The sequence below is a fragment of the Vigna radiata genome, unplaced genomic scaffold (assembly GCF_000741045.1).
Source record: "Vigna radiata var. radiata cultivar VC1973A unplaced genomic scaffold, Vradiata_ver6 scaffold_351, whole genome shotgun sequence".
Classification (NCBI taxonomy): domain Eukaryota; kingdom Viridiplantae; phylum Streptophyta; class Magnoliopsida; order Fabales; family Fabaceae; genus Vigna; species Vigna radiata.
The window spans coordinates 241,278-252,085 of record NW_014542186.1 but is presented as its reverse complement, the minus strand read 5'-3'; the positions used below and the strand labels follow the sequence as shown (position 1 = coordinate 252,085).

The following is a 10,808-nucleotide window of genomic DNA, read 5'->3' as shown; positions in this document are numbered from 1 at the left end:
TGAAAGATATTATATGTATTTTATAGTTATTTTTGGAGATTTTATTGTGAAAAGTCTATTTCAAATTGTATTTGATGCTTTCTAGAAATTCTGTTTCAAATATTTTATTCTGAAATTATATTTTAGAAAATTTATTCTAAATTTTTTTAAAACATGTAATTAGAAAGTTACTTATATATAGAATAAAATAATTATTTTGAAAATTTGGGTGGTGTGGAAGAAATTGTGAGCTACAGAAAGTAAAATCCAGAGGAGATTTTTTTTATTTGAATTTATTTGAGAAAAGGGAAAAGGTTGTCAGCACAAGGCCTACGCGAGCGGTCGCACGTGTGCTTAAACCTTTTCAAAATATTTTTATCAATTTTGAATTTATTTGAGAAAAGGGAAAAGGTTGTCAGCACAAGGCCTACGCGAGCGGTCGCACGTGTGCTTAAACCTTTTCAAAATATTTTTATCAATTTTGAATTTATTTGAGAAAATGAAAATGGCAGTAGAGAACGTAGATTTTGAGTTGGGGATATTAACGAAACAACCTCGTTGGTCCCTTTCACCAAACCACAACAACGTGGAAATCTCCTTTGGTTTGCTGTCACTCTTACCCAATCCCCAATTTTTTTCTTCTTCCTTCGCTTCTTCTACTTCTCATCCTTTCTCATTCCTCAACGCAATTCAATCTCTCTCTTTCACTCTGGGTATGTGTGATTCCTCTTCTTTTCTCTATTCAATTACTCTTTTTCTTTTTCCATTTCAATTTCCCTTCTTTCCCTTTTGCATTCGATCGGAGAAAAATACCATGAACAGGGATTATGGCTTTTGTAATTGATTTCATGTCTTTCTTTTCGTGGAGAGTGATTGGAATAATTAATTGAAGGGTTGGTGTTGGGATTGGCTTTTATTTTTGCTTTGCCTAATTTTTCCCTCTAGAATTTTCAGCCTATCCCATCTGTTAACGTTCCTAGGTTTTTTTATTTTTTTTCTATTATTATATAGCGTTTCTTTTGCAATTCCCATTCAGTTTATATCAGCTTGTGGGTATTTTTTAAGTTAGAAAACTGAAAACCATCTATATGGGATGATAAAAGTTTGAGTAAATTGTCAAATTTTTAGTTCATGAAATTGGCATAAGTGGTTGGTTTGGTCATTGGAATGGGAAAAAAAAAAGAGCTAATTTAGTCCTTGAACTTAACTATTAAGTTAGTTTGTTCGTTAGATTAAGAAAAATATTTGGTAAGTGTAAACCGATTGGATCACTGACTACCTCTGAGAGAGAAACAAAATAAGAATTTTATGGTATAAATCTTACTGAGTGCCTATTATTAAACCATGAATGGATGACCTTTGTGGTCATATACAAAAGGTTCTTCTTCGTGTGTGTTTGATTATCTTGTGTGACTACCAAGACACATGCATATACATACTAATTTATTCTTGCTTGTATATAGAACAGTATAATGCATTCATTTATTTAAAAAGGATCCTCAAGGTTTAGATTGATTTTCCAGCAATTAGTAGTAGCTGCATGTAATTCTTCGGCTTAGTCTTCATTCAGTTTATAATGTATTTATAGCATGAATTCTTTTTGTTAACTGGCTGAGTCCTTGTAACTAAACTACAAATAGATTATAGATGACCTTATGTCATATTTGAAAGGTTTGTCTTGTCTGTCTGAGCGTATCCTGTGACCACTAATGCATGCATATATGAGAAATACTATACATTACATACTTTTCGCATAGTAATTTTGAAGAAAAGTGAAGCTAACCAATCAGGATTCAGCACCATACTTTTTACTTAACATTTGGAGAGACGAAACATGGCTACACAAAACCACATTTCATTTCATGGGTGGTATAAACTTGTATTTGTACTGTGGAGCATTTCATACAAATATGCATGTATATACTAATTCAGACATGTATGTATATGAAAGCATAGTTTATTAATTTAAAATTTTCTAGTGCACTCAAAATTTAGACTGATTTTGCAACAATTAGTAATTGCTATATGTAATTTTGCTGCTTAGAGTCTCCATTTTTGTTTGACTGGCTTATGAATTTTAAATGGCTGGTTGGAGGATTGTTTATGGTTTTATTGTATTATGCAATCATTAGTGGACAAGTGATTAACCAGTTTAGTGTTTTGTCAGAGAATTGAGTGTTTTTAGATTTTAAATTTGGTTCACTGCAATGCAAAAACATTTCTTCACCAACATTGCAGTAATTTAGGTTTCTCTTTTCATTTGCAGTAAAAGCTTTTTAATAGATTTCTGATAGGTCCATGGTAATGTGTATACTAGAGTTGACTAAGGGAGTGCGATAAAAAGGTGATGATGGACAGCACGTGTGGAGTGAGAATCAAAATGGTAGAAAATAGGCAAATAACTCACAGAGAACTTGCCAAGGGAGGAGTTAGATGGAAAAAGATGGGGGAAATGATAGCAACAGGGACAGCTGTCAGTGGGGAAGGAAATTTGGGGAGAAAGGGAAATTGGGGGAGGCGGGGGAGGGGGTTGGGTGGAGGAGAGGAAATGATTGAGAAAAGAAAGGGATTGGTTGTTCTGTTCTCTGCAGAATTTTCATTGTTATTGTTGGAAATATGAAAAAAATCTGCTTTTAGTAATTAATGTAAGGATTTATTATGTAGGCATATCATATTATGTTTATAGAACAAAGTCTCGCATATTTAATTGTAATTATTATTGCAGTGTTGTGTAGTTAGACAGACAGTCCAACATCTTATGCCTGTTTTATCTCTTTCAATAGTTATTTCTTGTGTGTTCTTCTATGTTGAGAGGAAATTTCTTATATTGTAAGGGGCTTGACATCGCTATTATGTATGGTCATGTATTGTGAAGTTATCAATCAGTACACTGGAGTAAAACTATGTTCTTGTTTTTAGGCTTTTGGTTATTTGTTTAAGTTTGTCAATCTTGTAGAGAAAGGTGCTTATTGTATTCAAACTCCTTGCAGCCATAAGAAGCATCATACTTGCTCAATCAGTTCCCTTCTGTGTTACTTTCTTCTACTCTCTCCAGCCTTTTCAAAACGAAACTCCTTCCATCACTCTCAGGTTTTTCTGTCAAGTGTTGTTGCTGCTTCTGCAGAACTCATCCAAATATTGCTGGTAACAAGTCCTCCATGAACCTGTTGAGTAGACTCGTTGGGTTGGGTAGCCCAAGGGCAGCAGAAAACATTTCAGCAGCTGCTCAAGGACCGGATGATGACATACCCGAGCCAGGTCAACAGTTTGCCCAGTTTGGTGCTGGCTGCTTTTGGGGTGTTGAGTTGGCCTTCCAGAGAGCAGTGGGGGTGACCAAGACAGAAGTTGGTTATAGCCAAGGGCTGCTGCATAATCCAAGTTATGAGGATGTGTGTACAGGGACCACACACCACTCAGAGGTTGTCAGGGTCCAATATGATCCCAATCAATGTAGCTATGAGAGTTTGCTTGGTTTGTTCTGGGCTAGACATGATCCTACTGCACTGAATCGGCAGGTAAATTTTTATTTTTTAGTTGTTACAAACTTAGTCATGCTTAATTGAATGTATTGGTCTGGTTTGTTATAAGTACCATGTTCTGACTGTTTACTATCTACAAGTTTGTTATATAGTGATCTATGTAAACACTCGACTGATAACCTTGGCTTCAAGTTTGATGTCTACACTTTCCTTATCTGAATTACAAGTTTGGGATTGTGGATTATTTATGTAAAGTTTCTTTAGAATTATTCACCAACTCTTTACTTAAAATAGTTCATCGTTTTGCTATACTTTATTTTTGCATCGTGATACATGGTCTAGGGTGATGCTAATAGTTTCTGTTGCATAATGCATGAACTTATGTTTGAACATCCTGTGTTGTCTTGTTTTGTGATTTCTGTTTCCAATATGTTATCTTATGTATTGGGTTATATCAAATTGATGGGGGAATCTCTTGATGTTTGTTTTTTTCATTACTAATTATTAAGCTCTTTGCCATGCCAACTGTGGGATTTTTTACCCTGCCGTTTGTTTCCTTCATCACTCATTCCACTTTTACTTACCATTACACCATACATATGTATATGTGACTTCACAGTTCACAAGTTATTACTATAGTTCTCACTCAGTTACGTTTTGGGAGTTCATTGCAAATACTTATTTTTATATGCTTCTGATCAAACCGTTTTTTTCTTTTCAGCACTGCAATTTTTCTCATTCTCTTCATCATTCAAATGCATGCACTTATGAACTTTGAATATGTGTTGACAACTTGTGATCTGTAGTGCTGCTGCAGCTGCATCATGTGGCTGAAGTACTAAGTAACAGTTTGTTCTTCCTATGTGGCAGGGTAATGATGTGGGAACACAATACAGGTCTGGAATATACTTTTACACACCTGAACAAGAGAAGGCAGCCACAGTGTCCTTGGAACAGCAACAGAAGAAGCTGAACAGGAAGATTGTTACTGAGATTCTTCCTGCCAAGAAGTTCTACAGGGCAGAAGAATACCATCAACAGTACCTCGAGAAAGGAGGCAGATTTGGCTCCAAGCAATCTGCTTCAAAGGGATGCAACGATCCAATCCGATGCTATGGTTAGGTTATTCATATGGGAATTGCATCAAAGGTTCTAAATAACATTTAGATGTTTAAAGCATGGTTTTGTTGTAAAGTATTTTATCTATAAAGCTAAGTCACACTCTACCTACTCTCTGTATTGTATTTACAGGGTGAATATCACTATAGAACTAGAATCACTTTTTAGAGTTATGTAGTAGTTTATATGTATAGTTTTCTAATAAACTGGTCTTATAGTATGCCTTTAATTAGAATGTTTATATGAACTGGAGGAGTAATGAACTAGTCATGGTGTGCTATATTGAATTCAAGATTTATGTGAAATGGATTTAAGAGGGGTTAGTTATATATTATAGATATCTAATAATGAAAAATCTAATACATTTTAGATTTTGTTTCCAAGATAACGTATATGGCAACTTTTTAAGTATAGAGTTATTTAGGGTCAAAGGTGTTCTTAATCTATAGTATGATATGCACTTTTGAATTCATGAAATATAGTTTAATCATTAATACTTTGTCTGATTATTGCTTACTTTACAACTTTCTAAGCATGCTTTTGTTTTCGGTACATTTTTCAACGTTTCTATCTTGTTTTCTAAATGCATACACAATTTATTTACCTTCACGTAGTATTTTTCAAATAAAACTTTGTAAAATTGCTTGTAGATTAGTCACAAACTGTTTTAGGACAGCCGTTTCTGAAATATTCCTTCTTTTGATTCTTCGTAAGTATGAGATTCTTGTACACTGATTGTCAACGACAAAACTGCCATTTAAAAATAATCTTTCGTGAAGTCATTTAACACATTAAAAAATGTTGCACAGTAAAATATGCAAAAAAAAAGAGAGTAAAAACTTAGAAAGCGAGATTTCAAGTTAGAAAAGAGTAGTCGAATGTAAGAATTTTTTTTTTTTTTAAAATTACGAGTCGTTTGAGTAAATAAAAGAATCTAAAGTTTGAAAATAATGGTTAACTAATGCATTTTAGTATACTAAATTACATTTTTATTAGAAAAATTTGTTATATCGAATTCATAAAATATTTTCTGTATTTGTAAATTATATAATTTTTGTTATCATTAGGATAACATGATTGTTATTGGTATAAAACTTTAAAAAATATAATCACCCACTAATAATGTGTTCCTAGAAATAAACCATTAAATAAACCTAACTGATTCCTTAAAACTAGAGAAATAATGACAACTAAAAAATAAAATAAAATATAAACATAATTAAAAGGTGGACATGCTTTACTTCTCAAGCATTTTTCTAATAGAATCATCACTAGAATTTATAGCCTGTAGGCTACCTCCTCCACCCTGTACAAAATATTATAGGGCCCAAGATATTTGGGACTTAATCTAGCATTAGGTGTGAAGCTTACTGAAATTTGTTTATAAGCTTGTAATTTTACCTAAACCATGTCCCCAATTTCATAACTTCTATATGATCTACTTCTATGAGCTACTTGCTTCATCCATCCTTTCTTGTACTCTCTTCAAATGAAATTTAATTACTTTTAGCATCTCATCCCTTCCTTTTATTAGGCTTTTGTCCACCAATTCTACACTGGATTTGTTAAGATGTAAACCTAAACTTGATAACTATTTTTCTATAGCCCTATCTGTGTATACATATATCAGTTGCTTGTTAAGGAAAAACAACTAGTTTTTCTCCATTTTTGTATTATGTTCTTTTGCTCTCTCTCTCTCTCTCTTTCTCTCTATTCTCTATCATGAATTATCATACGTTCATTTGCACCAGCGCTATCAGTGGTATCCAGAGCAACAGGTTCGTGAAGCGCCAAACAAGTGAAGAACTCAATTAGCGAAGGAGGATTCACATTGGCGAGATTGATCTAGAACTGCCTTCCTGTGTTCAACGGGAAGAATTTTGATGACTGGTGCGTGAAGATGGATGTTATATTAGGCTTTCAAGAGGTTGATGAAATCGTAATGAAAGGGTTTAAAGAACCTACAAAAGGAGACACAGAAGAATCAAAGAAAGCCTACAAAGAGAACAAGAAACCGGATTGCAAGGCACGTATGCTCCTACACTAGTGCGTTTCTTCGACGATATTTCAAAAGGTTTCTAGGGTAGCAACAACCAAGGAAGCTTGGGATATACTACAAGATGGTTATGGAATATGTTGGCAGTCACTACAGAGACAATATGAGCTCTTGAGCATGGGGGAGCAAAAAACCATTGAGGAATATGTTGGCAGAATTCAGGTGGTTGTCAATGCAATGCGGGTGTGTGATAAAGTGGTAAAAGATAGAAAGATTGTCGAAAAGATTCTGAGAACATTAACGCCCCAATACGATCATATTGCCATGGCAATTGAAGAAAGCAAAGATTTGGAAAAGATGAGGGTTGAAGAGCTTCAAAATTCACTTGAAGCTCATGAACAACGTTTAATAGAGAGAAGAACAGCGGAGAAAAATGTGTTACAAAGCACAAATCAAGCATTACAAGCTAGAAGCGGTCAAACATACAAGAATCACGGAACTGACAGAGGTAGAGAAAAATCGCGTGGAGGTCGTGGTGGTAGAAATGGTGGCAAATTCACTAATATCGTTGAATAGACCAATGATGATAACTATAATGAACAAAGAGAAGGAAACTATAAAGGAAGAGGAAAGCCCAGAGGAAGAGGAGGCAGAAAGAACGTTGACAAGAGAAATATGAAATGCTTCACGTGTAACAAGTATGGCCATTACCCTTCTGAGTGTTGGCACAATGAAAGCACAAAGAAAGAAAAAAGCGACGAGGCAAATCTTGTGAAAGATGAATTGGAATCAAATTCAGATCATGTTTTACTAATGACCGTTACAGCGCATGGCAAAAATGATGATGATTGGAGAATTGCACAAGGAAAACACATTCAGAAGACGTGCAAGATAACAGACAAGTGTGCAAAGAAGATTGAACATATAGAATACGTGTCACTCATTGGGAAAATGAGCCATGTAGAGGAAGAAATGTCGTGGTACTTGGATACAAGTTATTCTAACCACATGACTGGCAATCGAAATTGGTTGCTTGATTTAGACACAAGCGTCAAAGGTACAATACTCTTTGCAGATAATAGCACCATTAAAGCTGAAGGTGCGGGCAAAGTCTTGGTCACACGCAAAGATGGAAGATCAGTGTACATGCACAATGTTCTTTATGTACCTACGATAAAGAGCAATCTTCTTAGTCTAGGCCAACTTCTAGAGAAAGGATATACCATGAAGATGCAACAATGACATATTGAATTTTTCGACGAGAAATAGCGGATGATACTCAAAGCTCCCATTGCAAGAAATCAAACGTTTAGATTAAATATGAATGCAATTGAGATACAATGCATGACTGCAACGAGTGTTGAAGGAGAATGGCTGTGGCATTATCGCTACGGGCATCTAAATTTTAGGAGTCTAATGCAATTGAAAGATAAGAATCTTGTGAGTGGCATTCCTACAATTGTTGAGCCAAACAAGGTCTGTGAAAGTTGCGCCACTGGAAAGAAAACCAGAAAAGCATTTAAAAAACGTGCACCCAAAAGAGCGAGACAGTTGTTGGGTGTGGTATATGCAGACATGTGTGGACCTTTCGACGTGCCATCCCTAGGAGGTAAAAAGTATTTCTTACTTTTCGTAGATGAGCTATCTAGAAAACTCTGGGTATACTTGTTAAAAGAAAAGGGAAAAGCTTATTTTGTCAAATTTTGTTCCATGGCCGAGAGGTAATCTGGTCAACAGATCAAAGTTCTCAGGACTGATGGAGGAGGCAAATTCAACTTAGGTGAGATGAATAAGTTTTGTACCGACAAAGGGATTCTGCATGAAGTTACAGCACCATACACACCCCAACACAATGGATTAGCGGAAAGAAGAAATTGAATGTTATTGGATATGACCAGATATATGATCAAAGGGAGAAACCTACCGCTTTACCTATGGAGAGAAGCAGTCTCGATGACCACCTACTTATTGAATAGAAGCCCTACCAAAGCACTGTCAACATGCATACTCGAAGAGGCCTGGTCAGGGTAGAAACCAGATGTGCGTCATCTGAGAATTTTTGGTTCAATCTGCTACAAACACATCCTAGTTGAAAGAAGAAAGAAGCTTGATGACAGAAGCAAAACTCTCATCTTTATAGGATATCATCCAACAGGTGCATATCGGTTATATGATCCAAAGAAGAGACAAATGATCAACAGAGAGGTGTTAATAGATGAGTCAACTTTTTTTAGATGGGATGATGCAGAGACTTATCCAACTGGACAACCTAGTGTTGTTGTGACTACCTGGCTGGGGGAGAAAAATACAGAGGAAGTCGAGCAAATTAGCGTTAATGAAGATGTTGATACTAGAAGTTTAGTGAGAACGCAGTTTCCATCCACAAGACTTGTAGGTCATCAACTGTTTAGCGACAATGATATTACAGATTCATGTGATGTTGTTTACTATGCTCTTCTGGCTGGTGCTAAAACAATTTCATGGGAACAAGCAATCAAGATTAAAGAGTGGAAGGAAGCTATGTTAGAGGAATTATCTGCAATTGAAAGGAACAGGACGTGGAAGCTGGTGGAATTGCCACCATAGAAGAGCTACAGAAGTACAATGGGTTTTTAAAACTAAGTATAAACCAGATGGAAGTGTTGCAAAGCTTAAAGCTAGTTTGGTCGCGAAAGGTTTCTTGCAGAAACCCGGGATAGATTTCACAGATGTTCATGCCCCTGTTGCAAGGCTAGAGACTGTAAGGCTCGTCGTTGCCATAGCCAACTTCAAAGGCTGGAGCATTTACCAGATGGATGTTAAATTCTCATTCCTTAATTGCCCGCTTGAAGAAGAGGTCTTCGTGAATCAACCACCTGGTTTCGTTAAGAAGGGGCAAGAGTTGAAAGTGTACAAACTGAACAAGGCTTTATATGGCCTTCCCTAGGCACCAAGAGCCTGGAACAAACATATTGATGCAATGGTTATCAGGTACGATTTTACAAAATGTATTGTTGAAATGGAACTTACGTGAAATTTGTTGAGCAACTACGTACTCTAGTGGTGTGCTTGTACGTCGACGACCTATTGGTCACAAGAAGTTTAACAAAGGAGATTGAAGAATTTAAGATGAAGATGAAGAATGAACTTAAAATGACTAACCTTGGCAACTTGGGTTACTTCCTTGGATTGGAGTTTGTGCAGACAGAAGATGGAATACACATGCATCAGAGAAAGTATATTTTAGAGACTTTGGAAAGGTTTAACTTGAAGAATTGCAACAACACATCCATTCCTGTCATGGCAAATTTGAAGCTTTCATATCAACAAGAAGAAACCAAGGTGGATGCAACCCTGTTCAAACAGATCGTAGGAACTCTCCGCTACAGTTGCAACAGCAGACCGGACATCAGCTTTGGAGTCGAGCTCATCAGCAGGTTCATGCACGATCCCAGACAGTCTCATCTGGCAGTAGCAAAGCATATTCTTCGCTATTTGAAAGGAACAACAGACTATGGCCTCTATTTCCCCAGGACAATTGACAACACAAACGATGTTTTGGAAGCATGGTGTGATGCAGACTAAAGCGGCTATCAAGTGGATAGAAAGAGCACCTTTGGGTACCTGTTTAAATTTATGGGAGCGCCCATATCGTGGTGTTTGAAGAAGTAGAATGTCGTCGCACTTTCGTCTTGCGAAGCAAAATATATATCTTCCGTTGAAACGGCTTGTCAGTGTGCATGGTTGGAAGCCATTCTATGAGAATTGAGGATTGAGCACCGCATACCAACACGCTTAATGATGGACAATAAATCAACAATCAGCCTATCCAAGAATCCAATCTCCCACGGCAGAAGCAAGCACATTGGAACCAAGTTTCATTACCTTAGAGAGCGAGTCAGTGAAGGAAAGTTAGAACTGATATACTACACCACAGACGAGCAAATAACATACATCTTCACTAAGGCGTTGCGTCAAAATAGATTTGAAAGGCTTAGGGAATCACTTGGAGTTAGATCTTTGAGTAGTTTATCTTTAAAGGGGAGTGTTAATATGTAAACCTAAACTTGATAACCGTTTTAACTGATAAATGACAGTTCTATAGCCCTTTCTCTGTATGCATATATCAATTGCTTATTAATGAAAAATAACTAGTTTTTCTCCATTTCTGTATTACGCTCTTTTGCTCTTTCTCTCTCTCTCTATTCTTTGTCACGCATTATCATTCGTTCATTTGCACCAGCGCTATCAGGATT

General features: G+C 36.2%; 3 protein-coding genes across 5 annotated transcripts; all 3 read left to right on the top strand.

Annotated features, from left to right (window-relative positions):
- Positions 1–482: 482 nt before the first annotated feature.
- Positions 483–4,906, top strand: LOC106779196 (peptide methionine sulfoxide reductase). Of its 3 annotated transcripts, none has more exons than XM_022776481.1 (3): positions 483–692; positions 3,070–3,494; positions 4,329–4,906. In XM_022776481.1, exons 1-3 carry the CDS (start codon positions 485–487, stop codon positions 4,578–4,580), a joined length of 885 nt encoding a protein of 294 aa, XP_022632202.1. In that variant the 5' UTR covers positions 483–484; the 3' UTR covers positions 4,581–4,906. The 3 variants fall into 3 exon arrangements, with proteins under 3 accessions (XP_022632202.1, XP_014522747.1, XP_014522748.1); XM_014667261.2 differs by having other exon boundaries at positions 553–692; positions 2,970–3,494; XM_014667262.2 differs by having other exon boundaries at positions 555–692; positions 2,936–3,494.
- A 1,571-nt stretch (positions 4,907–6,477) lies between these two features.
- Positions 6,478–7,149, top strand: LOC106779189. The gene is made up of 2 exons (XM_014667252.1): positions 6,478–6,603; positions 6,721–7,149. The coding sequence occupies exons 1-2, from the start codon at positions 6,478–6,480 to the stop codon at positions 7,147–7,149; spliced, it is 555 nt and encodes a 184-aa protein (XP_014522738.1).
- Positions 7,150–9,681: 2,532 nt separating this feature from the next.
- On the top strand, positions 9,682–10,137 carry LOC106779188 (uncharacterized mitochondrial protein AtMg00810-like). The gene has a single exon (XM_014667251.1). It carries the CDS (start codon positions 9,682–9,684, stop codon positions 10,135–10,137), a length of 456 nt encoding a protein of 151 aa, XP_014522737.1.
- Positions 10,138–10,808: the final 671 nt, after the last annotated feature.